The sequence below is a fragment of the Saccoglossus kowalevskii genome, chromosome 10 (genome assembly GCF_978046115.1).
Source record: "Saccoglossus kowalevskii chromosome 10, keSacKowa6.1, whole genome shotgun sequence".
Taxonomy (NCBI): domain Eukaryota; kingdom Metazoa; phylum Hemichordata; class Enteropneusta; family Harrimaniidae; genus Saccoglossus; species Saccoglossus kowalevskii.
Window position 1 is genome coordinate 23926820 of NC_140650.1, and position 18359 is coordinate 23945178.

The following is an 18359-nucleotide window of genomic DNA, read 5'->3' on the forward strand; positions in this document are numbered from 1 at the left end:
ATGAGATACAATACATCACATGGAGTGGTGACTGCAACCTGCCAGAACTACATTGGAAAAAGTTTCTATCTTGTTAGTGTCATAATGCATTAGTTAAACTATACACTTTCTAGAGTTAATTTCAACAAGGTAGGATGTGGGCACCCAATTACAAAATATATAATATAAATTTGATGTATCCTGTAAGTTTATTAGAAATCTACCCTTTATAATGGTTTAGGATTAGAATGACAAGCAGCTGCAATGAACGTGATGTCAAGTGTGCAAAGTGTGCACAAAAACTGGTGACTTTAATAGTAGTTAAGAAGAGAGGAAATAAACACCAAAAAAATTAGAAACTGATGAGTGAGCTTGCAAGGTTAAAAAAAAAATGTGAATCTAGAATGGCTCACTGTGTGAGGGATTTAAAGACACAATGCAAAATCAAGGAGCAGTGTATATATGGCATGCTGAGCGCCAGAAATAAAATTAAAAAAAAAATGCCATCAAAAGAAGCTATGATGATTGGGAGAGGGAATAACCTGATTAAATTTCTTTCCCATGCGTTCAAATATGGACATCTGCAATTGAAAAAACAGTTAACACATCAATTTATAGGTCAATCATGCACTTGATATTAACATACAATGGATATAATTAATTTAGAATAATGAGCAAGAGCATCAGGGTGCATATTTTTGAGGCATAGACATAGATTTTTCTTTTAGCAAAACCAAAACAAGATATCGTTACAGAATTAAAATATTTTAACCATATTTTATTGAATTTGAGAATCAGCATGCCAACATCCTAAGGAAATAAACTCAGAATTGAAGAAAGATTTGTTGTCATGCTTTAAAATAAATAACTGAATTTACAGGTGGAAAAATCCGCAATGTGTTTATTAAATAAAAAAAAAAAGAACTTGGAAGTGTAAGTTTGATAAATAATGTACATTAATAAGAATGCTACATTTTAGGAAACTAACTAATACTAAAAAGTGTACAGTACAGTAAACAACAGTCAAGTCTAGAAATACATTCCATTTCACCACGTACCTGAAACTAACAAATTAAAATAATCAAGGCTGTGAAGGAACTGTTCAAAACGTGTCTCATCTTTTAAATCAAGTGTCATATTTCTCTTCCTTGAAGAAGGTACTCTCATCAATGTACGAGACATTTTGAATAATTAATTCATCAGCGCTATAGGTCAAGCACACTGTGACATCACTTGTTTACATTTTCGACAACCAGTATACATGTACGTATATATATAATGTCTTGCACAGATCGGCACCAGCTCGCAATCTGCTGTGACAACGTTGCCCACAAAATGTTTTATTGACTGGGACACAAACAGCCATACAGCTAACAAGTCACTGTGTACACACATATGCGTAAAACATAAACAAGTGCAGTCTCCAATCTAAAACTAAATCATAAACTATAGCACAGTGAACATATAAGTGAGAGGAAGTTTTTGTACATACCCCTTCTTCGTGTTCTTCTAGAATAAACACCAAGACACGTTCACATTTCAATAAAGCTATTGCCTCCAACATTATTTTGTGTACTACTTTGTGTAAGGATGATTGTTCTTCAAAGATGCCACGGGCTAGATTAAGCAGCATCTAAAAACAAAAGAACAGTAAATTTAAAAATATTTTCAGGATCTCATAGCACTCGGAGGTTGGAGTGTTAAAGACCGGAAATTAAGACAAAGTTAATGCAGCGTGTCCAAGTAGTTAACAGTCTTCATTCCAAGAACTTGTAATATGAACTACATATGGGAATGGATGAGTATTCTTTCTATTCACATTTCAAGGATTAGCTTGAAAATAATATTAGCTATAGTTACACTAGAACAGACGTTATATATAAAAGGTGATTTTCGTTCACGGCAAGATCTCGCGCATTGTGTGAAAGCTGCTGGCCAAACGCCTCAGCAAAAATCAAAGGATTTGATGATGAGGCTAAATTTTTAAAGCTCAATGTTGAAATGCCGACCTTTCAGAGAACATATACCCTTAATTCATCATCCGATGTCTATAGCACATTATTATTATGCTAGAAAATACCCATGAACTAATCTCATGTATCCCACAAGATATTTTGATCTTTGTTTGTCCGTTTTTTTTATGTTTGTTTTCACGCATAATGCCGGCTCTCGTAGTGAATAGAAAATGGTCTATTCAGCATCACCAGACATTCTGCGTGTGTAACCACAAACGATCGTTCTGACCTCAACAGAACCATGCTGACCCAAGGAGAGTAGAAGCATGTATGTAACTGCAAATGACACATGTCAACATTTTCATTGGTGACCTTTTGTAGTAGTGATTTTGTTTCATTTTTGACTGCAACATCATTTGTACCAAACAAAACCAGAGTATTAATTAGCCCTTATTTTACTGGCATACTGGGAATCCAGTTGTGAAATCTAAACGTGTAAGGATGAACAATTGACTTGAGCTGTTGCTGACAAAAATGTTTTCATCACATCATGAAACTGTCCTTCTGTTAACCAAATGGAACGACACCAGAAGAAGTAAACCATAGCTAATGTTTTTAAAAAAATATTCATGTACGATATAGCAAGTCAAGATGATAACAGTTCAAACACGCGAATATTGCTTGGTGTCATGCACTGAGAGATAGATTATAAACTACTATACACAAGTAGCACATTATATACCATGTCATTTTAATCCAATAAAGGAAACTGTACAGAATACAAAAACAAGCATCTTTTAGACTGAGATAGCTCCGTTGTCAGCAAAGCATATTTCAATCAGAGAATTGAAGATATCAAATGAATAAATCTGAGAGAGGAAGAAATGTGTAACTCCATATCGGATTTTGCAAAGGATTGGGGGATAGAACATTGGACTGTGGAGAGCGCATCTTTTCCATAAAGCCCTAATGTTAAAATCAGCTTTTTACCTATCCTGTTTTCAAGTAACACGTTACTTTTTAAAGATATCATCACAAAATCAATAAATGTAAGAGAGGTCTACACCAAGTACATTTGTATCAAAGCAATCAAACTTTCAGTTTTAAAGAAGAAGTTGGAAAAAATGACACGGCCGATTATAGACAATCAGTAATATGACTAGCTCCGCTCGATGAAGTCGACAACGGAGCTAAAAAACAAGCTAAGACTAGAGTGGCATGACGTCATGGGTGTTTTTCTATAAACTTATACAAGGTTAGGTTTCACAGATCATAATGGTGTATCCACATTTGACGTAAACACATTACATTTATCACTTAAACAGTCTCGTTTCCAAGGTAACATGGTTATTTACCAATCTATATGGACCTCCAAACCTTTGATTTCAGGTTGCCATGTCAACAATTTACCATGCTGAAATTGTAATTTTTGTGATCAGAGCACTGACTAAAAAAATTGATTTCCTAGAGGCAGGTTGTCATGACAACAGTACTTTCTTGAATTTTTCATTTTCTGAACTAAAATTGCAATAAATATGGCAATTCAATATTATCCATAACACAATTAAAAGATACAGCATCTCAAAAGTTGCAAAATTACTGTGTTTTTTTGGGAGTAATTTTGAGAATGTCACTGCTCTCTCTGTTCTTGTACTTTATTATATGACAAATGAAACATCAGCATTTATATGCTCTGTTTTGTACAAGTGCATGTATAAATTCATTGCGCTATGAACTATTAATGTTTTGGATTGCATGACAATTTAATTTGTGTGAGTCTCTAATGTTGGCAAAATGTATTAAAAACAAAATATGATGTGTTTATTTCATGAAATATATAAATGATGAATTTTCAAATAAATTCTCAGAAAACTATTCCAATTGATTAAGCATTGATTCATGCAAAAAACAAATTGTTTTAGTTCGAGCGGTTTTCGAAAAAAGAGTACAAGTGCTGTCACAGACAATGTTAGCGTGTCACCAATGTGAAATTTCGTCGGCCTTGTTGAGAGATTTTCTTCAGTTATTTCATGCTGTTATCATAGTTTACTTCAAAATTTAACAGTTTAATACTCAAACTTTGGGTGTAACACAAATGGTCAAGGGGCTGAACACAAAACCTGATGTACTGGGATGACGTCAGCAAGGTATCAACCTACCTTAATTACCCTGTACTGATTTTTGTCAAATAAATGGCACATATAACCCAAAATAAATATTTTTGACATACAAAATGGCCGCCAGTCAGTCATCCTAAAAAATAATGGATGTGCCTCAGTATGCCAACAGATGTTACCAATAAGTTTGAATGGAATCACCCTGCACAACTTGGAGTTAATTTTCCACATGTATAAAAAGCAGATTTTCAGGTAGTCAGTCATTTTGAATCTGATCAACAACAAATCTGGAGCATACCTGTATTCTTCCGTCAATTAACATTGTGTTTTTAAGAGATTTCAATATATTCTAGACGATACCTAAACACAGTTGTCAATTTGAGTGACACTGCCTTCACCCATTTACGTCATTTTATTAATTAAATAGGAAATAGGTGTGTTGCAGTTGCCACGTTCAACTATTCAAGCCTTATTCATCAATCACTTGTGCCAGATAGACAATTTAGCAGATCCGTTACGTGCATAATCGCAATTGCCATTTTATCTATTACCAGTGACTTTGCAGACATCATTTCTCAGCTGTGTGAAAACTGGGGAATACAAATTCACAGTTGTCATAATCAAATTTATCTCTTGGGTGGTAATTATCAATTTACAAACATTGATGTACCTAAATGACATTGACCATGGTGCTAATGCATGCACGTTACATAGCCTGTACTCACCTGGTTTCTCTTGTACTCCAAGACAGACATTTCAAATAACTGAGCGTTCATCAGACCAATACCACAAAATGTCAAATAATTCTGGAACACCTATATCAATACAAAAGTTTAATTTAAGTTCAACATGCATTAATAACAATCCATAGATCACAACATTTCAAAACAAGCAGCCTCTCGGCAGAGATAGCTCCACTGTTAGCAATGCACATTTAAATTAAAGAACTGAAGATATCATTAGAAAATGAACAAATCTGGAAGAGGTCTACCTATTGTACAATTGGACTTGGTTTTTCAACAAGAAGTCAAAACAGCACTTTTTACCAAAAAATGACAAAAATATTCATCAAAACTAGAGAATTGAAGATATCATTATGAAATGAACAAATCTGATAGAGGTCTACCTGTAGTACCTATATTTATAATATCAAATCCATCAGACTTGTGGTTTTCAACAAAAAGTAAAAAATATAACTTCTTATGAAAAATGACAAAAATATTCATCAAAATTAGATAATTGAAGATATTATCAGAAAATGAACAAGTCTGAGAGAGGTCTACTTATATCAAAGGAATCGGACTTGTGGTTTTTAACAAAAAATCGAAAATATCACTTTTTACCAAAAATGACAAAAATATTCATCAAAATTAGAGAATTAAAGATGTCATCACGAAATGAACAAATCTAAGAGTACTTGATCATGGTGTAGTGTGATTTTGTTTTCTAACAGAATATTTTCTACAAGAGAATCTGCTATGGCGATTTATACACTGTTCCATGTATTGTATCAAACAAGGGAAGAAAAGGGTAATGTCAGGCTACAGTTACATTATGTTTATATTTATTCATACTTCAAATGAAAAGACGGGAAACATCCAAGCTGTAAGGCAAAATATGACACAGTGAGAAAGAATACCTGGTAAAATTAATTACTTTCACAAAACTCAACAACTTTTTGTTATTAGACAGAAACCATCTCCATGGCAACCGAACACAACCATTGTCGAGAGTAGGGAATTAATCATCATGAAATCTTCTTGAAGAATGAATGTTCTTGCTCTGAGAAAGCCGATTGTGAAAGGACACCAGATATTATGTTCAAGAAAAGACCTAGTGTGGGTTGAAAATTGAGTTAAATTACCACTGCAATTTGACTTTAAATGAGCCAATTAAATTCCTACATTTTCAAAGATGATCTTTTGTTAACTCAGACAAACACAGCTTGAAGATTTATCAGGCAGATGATGTGAATGAATTTTTAGTTGAAACATATTTTGTACACAGTTTTCATTTTCTATCGTGTATATACATTTTTAATCAAATTTACAGCTTTCTTCTCAAGTAATTGAGAAAATGTTTCTATGGAAATGACTCAAGTCCGAATAAATAATTCGTAATAGATATATAGCCACTACTTGTTTTGCGCATTTTTCATATCATATTATACTACTTGTTTTTTGCATTTTCATATTAAGCCTTTCGGTTGCAATTTACTGATCATATATAGCTTTTTAGAAAATTGATCATAAATATAGTCGCCGTGCGCGATGGATACAATCGAATAGGTAATCCTTCAAAGCTTTTGTCATTTTCACAATAATAGACCTTTTTACTGTCATTAAAACCCATCATAAAATACCGAAAAGCAGATGCCTTTGACGTTTCGTAAAACCACGATCACGTCAAATTTTGATAGGTGCGTATTATACTGAATAATGACGCATACGCCAGTCTCATTGCTACAGAAATGAGCCAAATTAATGTCTTAAGGCTACACGTCTTCCATCCAAAATGTCATTTCGGCTATTTTGTAAGAGTTAAGTGCACTCTGGGAAACAATGCTTATATTATCGTACAAAAATCATAGATTTAAATAAATATAATCCTGAATAGCATTTATTCACCTAGAATGCCCAAGGTTGAGCTAGCAGGCCCTTTTTATATCAAACCAAGGTTATCCCAAGATGAAGTTCACCCCATTATTATTATGAATTTTGATAATATATGTATCTACTGCTGTCATTGAGCAAAAAAATTGGTTTAGACATTTTTTCAGTCAGATTATATAGCTTGGTGAACATTCAGATTAACATTTTTAACTTCAAATGTTTGAGACTAGAGCCACCAATAGTATGGGCCTGAACATTTTTACAAATGATGTTTGAACACACACTTGCCAGAGTTATTTTGCAACAGTCGAAGTTGGCAACCAGGATTACATATTGGGTTGATTTTTGGGAATTGTAACTGAATTGAAGACCATTTTAGTTACTATGTCAAAGGTTGTTATACATCATTTGTTCCATACTTTCATTATTGGTTTGTGCCATTACAAAACAAACAATTTTAGTCACTAGACAATGTTTTGAGAAACAAAAGTACAAAATGTCATCAAAACTTTTGTGCACGTTTCTATGAAAAATAGGCAGCATGGGCTGAAAAAAAATCAATCTCTTGCTAACCTCCTTAAATATATATACTATTTAAATCTAGTAATTATTTCAATTTTATGAGAATATATAATGTTAATGTTCTCTCACCAAAACAACGTTCAAATCAATGAGCTGTGTTTCAGGCTTTGGTATAAAATCTAATTAACATTTGAACATCAAATCGTGTTAGTTGAATTTTCACTACTACACCCAATAATAATGCAATGTCTGTTTTATTCTATAAATATCAATTGTCCTAGAAACTGTGGATGATTGGCACAATCACATCACTTACGCTTGGATGGATTTCTAAGAAACTAACAAAGGTGCAATAATCTTGACATGGCCATTAATTTTGAATATATCATGAATACCTCAATAGATAGTTGTAATTATCATCCGATACATATTGAAAGCAATGGCCACAAAGATCTTGTTGCGAGCAAGAGACTCACAAGACTTGTTTTTACCCTTCAAATAGTGTTTTCTCTTCTAATCATGTCCACTATTACCTGGACCTATGAAACCATCTTATGGTTCTCTTGGCCATTTGTTTCTGAAGTCTACTAAATCTCGTCCACTATTACCTGGACCTATAAAAACATCTCATGGCTTTATATTGTGAAGTCTATTAAATCTCGTCCACTGTTTACCTGACCTATGAAACCATCTCGTGGTTCTCTTGGCCATTTGTCTCTAACGTCTATTGAATCTCGTCCACTGTTTACCTGGACCTATAAAACCATCTCATGGCTCTATATTGTGAAGTCTATTGAATCTCGTCCACTGTTTACCTGACCTATGAAACCATTTCATGGCTCTCTTGGCCATTTGTTTCTGAAGTCTACTGAATCTCGTCCACTATTACCTGGACCTATAAAACCATCTTATGGCTCTCTTGGCCATTTGTCTCTGAAGTCTATTGAATCTCGTCCACTATTACCTGGACCTATAAAACCATCTCGTGGCTCTATATTGTGAAGTCTATTGAATTTCGTTCACTGTTTACTTGACCTACAAAACCATCTCATGGTTCTCTTAGCCATTTGTCTCTGAAGTCTATTAATCTCAACCACTGTTTACCTGGACCTATGAAACCATCTCATGGCTCTCTTGGCCATTGGTCTCTGAAGTCTACTGAATCTCAACCACTGTTTACCTGGACCTATGGAACCATCTTATGGCTCTCTTGGCTATTTGTCTCTGAAGTCTATTAATCTCAACCACTGTTTACCTGGACCTATGAAACCATCTTATGGCTCCCTTGGCTATTTGTTTCTGAAGTCTATTAATCTCAACCACTGTTTACCTGGACCTATAAAACCATCTCATGGCTCTATATTGTGAAGTCTATTGAATCTCGTCCACTGTTTACCTGACCTATGAAACCATCTTATGGCTCTCTTAGCCATTTGTCTCTGAAGTCTACTGAATCTCGTCCACTATTACCTGGACCTATAAAACTATCTCATGGCTTTATATTGTGAAGTCTATTGAATCTCGTCCACTATTACCTGGACCTATAAAACCATCTCATGGCTCTATATTGTGAAGTCTATTGAATCTCGTCCACTGTTTACCTGACCTATGGAACCATCTCATGGCTCTCTTGGCCATTTGTCTCTGAAGTCTACTGAATCTCGTCCACTATTACCTGGACCTATAAAACTATCACATGGCTTTATATTGTGAAGTCTATTGAATCTCGTCCACTATTACCTGGACCTATGAAACCATCTCATGGCTCTATATTGTGAAGTCTATTGAATCTCGTCCACTGTTTACCTGACCTATGAAACCATTTCATGGCTCTCTTAGCCATTTGTCTCTGAAGTCTATTGAATCTCGTCCACTGTTTACCTTACCTATGAAACCATCTTATGGCTCTCTTGACCATTTGTTTCTGAAGTCTACTGAATCTTGTCCACTATTACCTGGACCTATAAAACCATCTTATGGCTCTCTTAGCCATTTGTTTCTGAAGTCTACTGAATCTCGTCCACTATTACCTGGACCTATAAAACTATCACATGGCTTTATATTGTGAAGTCTATTGAATCTCGTCCACTATTACCTGGACCTATGAAACCATCTCATGGCTCTATATTGTGAAGTCTATTAAATCTCGTCCACTGTTTACCTGACCTATGAAACCATCTCGTGGTTCTCTTGGCCATTTGTCTCTAACGTCTATTGAATCTCGTTCACTGTTTACCTGGACCTATAAAACCATCTCATGGCTCTATATTGTGAAGTCTATTGAATCTCGTCCACTGTTTACCTGACCTATGAAACCATTTCATGGCTCTCTTGGCCATTTGTTTCTGAAGTCTACTGAATCTCGTCCACTATTACCTGGACCTATAAAACCATCTTATGGCTCTCTTGGCCATTTGTCTCTGAAGTCTATTGAATCTCGTCCACTATTACCTGGACCTATAAAACCATCTCGTGGCTCTATATTGTGAAGTCTATTGAATTTCGTTCACTGTTTACCTGACCTATGGAACCATCTCATGGTTCTCTTAGCCATTTGTTTCTGAAGTCTACTGAATCTCGTCCACTATTACCTGGACCTATAAAACCATCTCGTGGCTCTATATTGTGAAGTCTATTGAATTTTGTTCACTGTTTACCTGACCTATGGAACCATCTCATGGTTCTCTTAGCCATTTGTTTCTGAAGTCTACTGAATCTCGTCCACTATTACCTGGACCTATAAAACCATCTCGTGGCTCTATATTGTGAAGTCTATTGAATTTCGTTCACTGTTTACCTGACCTATGGAACCATCTCATGGTTCTCTTAGCCATTTGTCTCTGAAGTCTACTGAATCTCGTCCACTATTACCTGGACCTATAAAACTATCACATGGCTTTATATTGTGAAGTCTATTGAATCTCGTCCTCTGTTTACCTGGACCTATGAAACCATCTCATGGCTCTATATTGTGAAGTCTATTGAATCTCGTCCACTGTTTACCTGACCTATGAAACCATCTCATGGCTCTATATTGTGAAGTCTATTAAATCTCGTCCACTGTTTACCTGACCTATGAAACCATCTCGTGGTTCTCTTGGCCATTTGTCTCTAACGTCTATTGAATCTCGTTCACTGTTTACCTGGACCTATAAAACCATCTCATGGCTCTATATTGTGAAGTCTATTGAATCTCGTCCACTGTTTACCTGACCTATAAAACCATCTCATGGCTCTATATTGTGAAGTCTATTGAATCTCGTCCACTGTTTACCTGACCTATGAAACCATTTCATGGCTCTCTTGGCCATTTGTTTCTGAAGTCTACTGAATCTCGTCCACTATTACCTGGACCTATAAAACCATCTTATGGCTCTCTTGGCCATTTGTCTCTGAAGTCTATTGAATCTCGTCCACTATTACCTGGACCTATAAAACCATCTCGTGGCTCTATATTGTGAAGTCTATTGAATTTCGTTCACTGTTTACTTGACCTACAAAACCATCTCATGGTTCTCTTAGCCATTTGTCTCTGAAGTCTATTAATCTCAACCACTGTTTACCTGGACCTATGAAACCATCTCATGGCTCTCTTGGCCATTGGTCTCTGAAGTCTACTGAATCTCAACCACTGTTTACCTGACCTATGGAACCATCTTATGGCTCTCTTGGCTATTTGTCTCTGAAGTCTATTAATCTCAACCACTGTTTACCTGGACCTATGAAACCATCTTATGGCTCCCTTGGCTATTTGTTTCTGAAGTCTATTAATCTCAACCACTGTTTACCTGACCTATGAAACCAATCTGATTAAAATCTGATGTAGTGTACGGGCTTTAATTATTTTGGCTATAAACTTATTTTAATTTTATTTTTTATTACTTTTGTTATTAATGCCCTTTTATTTTATTTTATTTTATTATTTTACTTTGATTTTGATTTTGTGATTTTTTTAATTCCGCCCTACCTACATCTGAGCCGATGCCTATGTAACGAGATTTCAACGAGACCCACTATCGACGATTTTAGTCAACGAATCACAGACCTCCTTCTATGGCGCACATGATGACGTCACCGGGCGGAGTCGGGTGGCAAACACTCAAATAAAATGGTGGATTACACCGACGTTAGCGACCGAGAATAACACGGCTTTACGGTAAGTTTATCATTGTCAAATGCAACGAAAGTCATTTTGATGTTAATATTGTGGCTCGAATGGTTCGACTTTAGATCGTTATTTTGCATAGTTATTCTGGGAGTGACGATTTTGTTTCCACCGTTTCGACCGAACACTAGTGTCTTTTTCCAGTCGCCTGCCATGCCCTGGAGACGGGTGATGTTTTGTTGAAGATCGGGCCAACATCGTCTACGGTATTGAAGCCGTAGCTGTAAATATTCATCAAATTGTATCAACATTTTGTACATTATGCAATAACTCTTTATTAAAGTAATTGAGCTGATTTGGACTGGAATAAAATATTTTTTATTTGGAACACATCGCAATTGATCAGGAAATATTTGTTTGCTCCAATTTTCTGCGTCGATGCCGTGGGCCGGTGACCGTTATACAATTTAAAATCAGTTTGCATTGTTTACTATAGCTGTTTACAGTGTTCTAATCATTACGATTTACTTATTTTTTTGCTTCCATTCTATTATGCTCAGTGATGTAAAATTGAAGCGATGACTGAATGAACGAACCTTGGCTGGCGAAGATGTATCTGGAAGTGTACATATTTGTTGGAAGTGAAAAAAATATTCAATGTAATGACAAAAATTGTAAAATGCTGTGGAATTTCTTTTGCAAATAAAAATATACTAGCAATTTTCTATTAATCGTTTATTCAAGTGGGCAAAATATAATGTACAGAAAGATTGCCCGTAGAGTATCACTACACTGAAAAGTAAGCAACCGACAGCCTGTATAAAAGGGGGACTGTGATTGGCTGTTACTTACGCGAGATTTGAACGGGACTTACATAGGCGTCGGATCAGATGTAGGTAGGGCAGAATTAAAAAAAAATCACGAAATCAAAATCAAAGTAAAATAATAAAATAAAAGGGCATTAATAACAAAAGTAATAAAAAAAAAATTAAAAATAAGTTTATAGTCAAAATAATTAAAGCCCGTACACTACATCAGATTTTAATCAGATTGCTATGAAACCATCTTATGGCTCTCTTGGCCATTGGTCTCTGAAGTCTATTGAATCTCGTCCACTATTACCTGGACCTATAAAACCATCTCATGGCTCTCTTGGCTATTTGTTTCTGAAGTCTATTAATCTCAACCACTGTTTACCTGACCTATGGAACCATCTCATGGCTCTCTTGGCTATTTGTTTCTGAAGTCTACTGAATCTCGTCCACTGTTTACCTGACCTATGGAACCATCTCATGGCTCTCTTGGCTATTTGTTTCTGAAGTCTATTAATCTCAACCACTGTTTACCTGACCTATGGAACCATCTCATGGCTCTCTTGGCTATTTGTTTCTGAAGTCTACTGAATCTCGTCCACTGTTTACCTGACCTATGGAACCATCTTATGGCTCTCTTGACCATTTGTTTCTGAAGTCTACTGAATCTCAACCACTGTTTACCTGGACCTATGGAACCATCTCATGGCTCTCTTGGCTATTTGTTTCTGAAGTCTACTGAATCTCGTCCACTGTTTACCTGACCTATGAAACCATCTCATGGCTCTCTTGACCATTTGTTTCTGAAGTCTACTGAATCTCGTCCACTATTACCTGGACCTATGGAACCATCTCATGGCTCTATATTGTGAAGTCTATTGAATCTCGTCCACTATTACCTGGACCTATAAAACCATCTCATGGCTCTCTTGGCTATTTGTTTCTGAAGTCTATTAATCTCAACCACTGTTTACCTGACCTATGGAACCATCTCATGGCTCTCTTGGCTATTTGTTTCTGAAGTCTACTGAATCTCGTCCACTATTACCTGGACCTATAAAACCATCTCATGGCTCTCTTGGCTATTTGTTTCTGAAGTCTATTAATCTCGTCCACTGTTTACCTGACCTATGGAACCATCTCATGGCTCTCTTGGCTATTTGTTTCTGAAGTCTACTGAATCTCGTCCACTGTTTACCTGACCTATGAAACCATCTCATGGCTCTCTTGACCATTTGTTTCTGAAGTCTACTGAATCTCGTCCACTATTACCTGGACCTATGGAACCATCTCATGGCTCTCTTGGCTATTTGTTTCTGAAGTCTATTGAATCTCGTCCACTATTACCTGGACCTATAAAACCATCTCATGGCTCTCTTGGCTATTTGTTTCTGAAGTCTATTAATCTCAACCACTGTTTACCTGACCTATGGAACCATCTCATGGCTCTCTTGGCTATTTGTTTCTGAAGTCTACTGAATCTCGTCCACTATTACCTGGACCTATAAAACTATCACATGGCTTTATATTGTGAAGTCTATTGAATCTCGTCCACTATTACCTGGACCTATGAAACCATCTCATGGCTCTATATTGTGAAGTCTATTGAATCTCGTCCACTGTTTACCTGACCTATGGAACCATCTCATGGTTCTCTTGGCCATTTGTTTCTGAAGTCTACTGAATCTCGTCCACTATTACCTGGACCTATAAAACTATCACATGGCTTTATATTGTGAAGTCTATTGAATCTCGTCCACTATTACCTGGACCTATGGAACCATCTCATGGCTCTCTTGGCCATTTGTTTCTGAAGTCTACTGAATCTCGTCCACTATTACCTGGACCTATAAAACTATCACATGGCTTTATATTGTGAAGTCTATTGAATCTCGTCCACTATTACCTGGACCTATGAAACCATCTCATGGCTCTATATTGTGAAGTCTATTGAATCTCGTCCACTATTACCTGGACCTATGGAACCATCTCATGGCTCTCTTGGCTATTTGTTTCTGAAGTCTACTGAATCTCGTCCACTATTACCTGGACCTATAAAACCATCTCATGGCTTTATATTGTGAAGTCTATTGAATCTCGTCCACTATTACCTGGACCTATGAAACCATCTCATGGCTCTATATTGTGAAGTCTATTGAATCTCGTCCACTGTTTACCTGACCTATGAAACCATTTCATGGCTCTCTTAGCCATTTGTCTCTGAAGTCTATTGAATCTCGTCCACTGTTTACCTTACCTATGAAACCATCTTATGGCTCTCTTGACCATTTGTTTCTGAAGTCTACTGAATCTTGTCCACTATTACCTGGACCTATAAAACCATCTTATGGCTCTCTTAGCCATTTGTCTCTGAAGTCTATTGAATCTCATCCACTATTACCTGGACCTATAAAACCATCTTATGGCTCTCTTGGCCATTTGTCTCTGAAGTCTATTGAATCTCGTCCACTATTACCTGGACCTATAAAACCATCTCGTGGCTCTCTTAGCCATTTGTCTCTGAAGTCTATTGAATCTCGTCCACTATTACCTGGATCTGTAAAACCATCTCATGGCTCTATATTGTGAAGTCTATTGAATTTCGTTCACTGTTTACTTGACCTACAAAACCATCTCATGGTTCTCTTAGCCATTTGTCTCTGAAGTCTATTAATCTCAACCACTGTTTACCTGGACCTATGAAACCATCTTATGGCTCTCTTGGCCATTGGTCTCTGAAGTCTACTGAGTCTCGTCCACTATTACCTGGACCTATAAAACCATCTCATGGCTCTATATTGTGAAGTCTATTGAATCTCAACCACTATTTACTTGGACCTATGAAACCATCTTATGGCTCTCTTGGCCATTTGTCTCCGAAGTCTATTGAATCTCGTCCACTATTACCTGGACCTATAAAACCATCTCATGGCTCTCTTGACCATTTGTCTCTGAAGTCTATTGAATCTCGTCCACTATTACCTGGACCTATAAAACCATCTCATGGCTCTATATTGTGAAGTCTATTGAATCTCAACCACTGTTTACCTGACCTATGAAACCATCTTATGGCTCTCTTGGCCATTTGTCTCCGAAGTCTATTGAATCTCGTCCACTATTACCTGGACCTATAAAACCATCTCATGGCTCTCTTGGCTATTTGTTTCTGAAGTCTACTGAATCTCGTCCACTATTACCTGGACCTATAAAACTATCTCATGGTTTTATATTGTGAAGTCTATTGAATCTCGTCCACTATTACCTGGACCTATGAAACCATCTCATGGCTCTATATTGTGAAGTCTATTGAATCTCGTCCACTGTTTACCTGACCTATGAAACCATCTCATGGCTCTCTTGACCATTTGTCTCTGAAGTCTATTGAGTCTCGTCCACTATTACCTGGACCTATAAAACCATCTCATGGCTCTATATTGTGAAGTCTATTGAATCTCAACCACTGTTTACCTGGACCTATGAAACCATCTCATGGCTCTCTTGGCCATTTGTCTCTGAAGTCTACTGAATCTTGTCCACTATTACCTGGACCTATAAAACCATTTCATGGCTTTATATTGTGAAGTCTATTGAGTCTCGTCCTCTGTTTACCTGGACCTATAAAACCATCTCATGGCTTTATATTGTGAAGTCTATTAAATCTCGTCCTCTGTTTACCTGACTTCTGAAACCATATCATAGCCATCTTGGCCATTTGTCTGAAGACAATTGAATCTCGTCCACTGTTGATGTTTTGGTAAAATTATGTGACATTTTTGATGGTTGAAATGGAAAACTGAGAAAAATAAGATACCTGTCAATGTTCAAATTTTATGGGTTTTCCAGAATGTCTGCGAATTGTTTTGGCTTTAATCCTTTTTTTTTAATTTCATAATAATAGCAACTGTGGTCCATACTTCAAATAATTAAAAGTCCCTGATTCTGGCTCTAACAGAATCAAAGTCAGCTGGACATTCGCAATTCACTTTAATATATACCATGTAGCCAGTCTGCCTGTCTGTTTGTTTGAAGTATGGATTCCTAAAAAAATTTGCTTATAGGCAAATCAGAATAAACAAGTCATTGTCAATGACACGTCCCTGTTCCGTTCATATTTGAGTGACATATACATTCAAAGCAGATCATGACCGAAATGCACCTGCATATGTACAACACATTGTACTAAATCTGAACAAAATCCATCCATGCATGACTGAGATCTGGTTCCGGAATTGTGAAAATACGTGATTTTAATGCATTTTCGGTCTTAAAATGGCCATCATTCAGCTATTGTTAAGCGGATCATGAAACAAATGCACATATCTATTTGTGACATGTCTTGGATACGGATCCAGAACTGAATTCTTTAAGAAAATGGCTGCCAGTCGGCCATTTCGACTTGATCCGGGAAAAAAAAATGACGTGCATCAAGGTCCTATTATGTTTAATGTAAGTACCAAATTTGAACGAAATCCGTCCATGCATAACTGAGATCCGGGTTTGGAATGGTGAAAATGTGCGATTTCAATGCATTTTCGGCCTTAAAGCAGCCGCCATTTGGCTATCGTTAATGGGATCATGAAACAAATGCACATACATATTTGTGACATGATGTACCTTGTGTGTGTGAAGTTTGAACTTGATCAATCCAGACATGTCTCGGATACGGATCCAGAACTGAATTCTTTAAGAAAATGGCCGCCAGTCGGCCATTTCGACTTGATCCGGGGAAAAAAATGACGTGCATCAAGGTCCTATTATGTTTAATGTAAGTACCAAATTTGAACGAAATCCGTCCATGCATAACTGAGATCTGGGTTCGGAATGGGGAAAATGTGCGATTTCAATGCATTTTCGGCCTTAAAGCGGCCGCCATTTGGCTATAGTTAATGGGATCATGAAACAAATGCACATACATATTTGTGACATGATGTACCTTGTGTGTATGAAGTTTGAACTTGATCAATCCAGACATGTCTCGGATACGGATCCAGAACTGAATTCTTTAAAACAAAATGGCCGCCAGTCGGCCATTTCGAACTTGATCTGAAAAAAAAAATGACATGCATCAAGGTCCTATTATGTTTAATGTATGTACCAAATTTGAATGAAATCCGTCCATGCATAACTGAGATCTGGGTCCGGAATGGTGAAAATGTGTGATTTCAATGCATTTTCGGCCTTAAAGCGGCCGCCATTTGGCTATCGTTAATGGGATCATGAAACAAATGCACATACATATTTGTGACATGATGTACCTTGTGTGTGTGAAGTTTGAACTTGATCAATCCAGACATGTCTCGGATACGGATCCAGAACTGAATTCTTTAAAACAAAATGGCCGCCAGTCGGCCATTTCGAACTTGATCCGGAAAAAAAAATGACGTGCATCAAGGTCCTATTATGTTTAATGTATGTACCAAATTTGAACGAAATCCGTCCATGCATAACTGAGATCCGGGTCCGGAATGGTGAAAATGTGCGATTTTGATGCATTTTCGGCCTTAAAATGGCCGCTATTCGGCTATCGTTAATCGGATCATGAAAAAAATGCATGTGCATATGTCCCATATAATGTGTGATGTATGAGTGAAGTTTGAACATAATCGGTCCATGCATGTTCGAGATACAGGTGATCACGGACAGACGGACGGACGGACGGACACACACAGGGCAAAACATAAGTCCCCGTTTTCGAACTCCGTCCGAACGGGGACTAAATATTGTAATACAATATGTGTCACTGTATCGTCGTAAGTTATAGTGTGCTGTAATTTTGTGTTATTTCACAGAATATCTTCATCCAACGATATTAGGAAATAGGAATATATAAATATAGAATGATTACGCAATATTTCCAAGAATAATATCATAGAATATTGTGCTAATAAAAAAATCAGTCCACAAAACTTGAGAAAATGCAACAAACAGAAAAAAGAACCAAATCCACAAGACTGTGCCCAATAAAGGGCAAAATCTGCACATTATTCTCTACTGACTAGGAGATTTTATTATTCGGCAGTGATTTGTAATATAGAAATTAAACAACCAACAACATTTTTCATAGTATATATTTCCGCTGTCTTTTTTTCTTCTTGTGATACATGGAACATACATAAATCACAAGTAATTAATAGCCAAAAGACATATCTGAAGTCACAATCACCACAATCATTAATTTATCGCAGTGACATTAAAACCTCATGGAGCAAACAAGATGTGATGTATGGCAGGTCAACTACATGAAAGCTTACTCACTC

At 36.6% G+C, this 18359-nt stretch overlaps 1 protein-coding gene and 1 long non-coding RNA gene across 5 annotated transcripts in view; one reads left to right on the plus strand and one right to left on the minus strand.

Moving 5' to 3' along the window:
• Positions 1-18359, minus strand: part of LOC100369315 (cGMP-specific 3',5'-cyclic phosphodiesterase-like) — an 87841-nt gene that overhangs the window by 33687 nt on the left and 35795 nt on the right. For all 4 annotated transcript variants that reach the window (XR_014930723.1, XM_085504399.1, XM_085504401.1 and 1 more), the window contains exons 3-4: positions 4777-4866; positions 1472-1612 (exon numbers count right to left, since the gene is read on the minus strand). Coding sequence is in view for 3 of the 4 variants with exons in the window: in XM_085504399.1 (XP_085360525.1) it covers positions 1472-1612; positions 4777-4866 (231 nt within the window). In the remaining variant the exon portion in view is untranslated. The remainder of the gene's footprint in view (positions 1-1471; positions 1613-4776; positions 4867-18359) is intronic.
• On the plus strand, positions 11011-12263 carry LOC146737976 (uncharacterized). The gene is made up of 2 exons (XR_014930724.1): positions 11011-11341; positions 11851-12263. It is a non-coding gene; the product is annotated as an uncharacterized LOC146737976 (long non-coding RNA).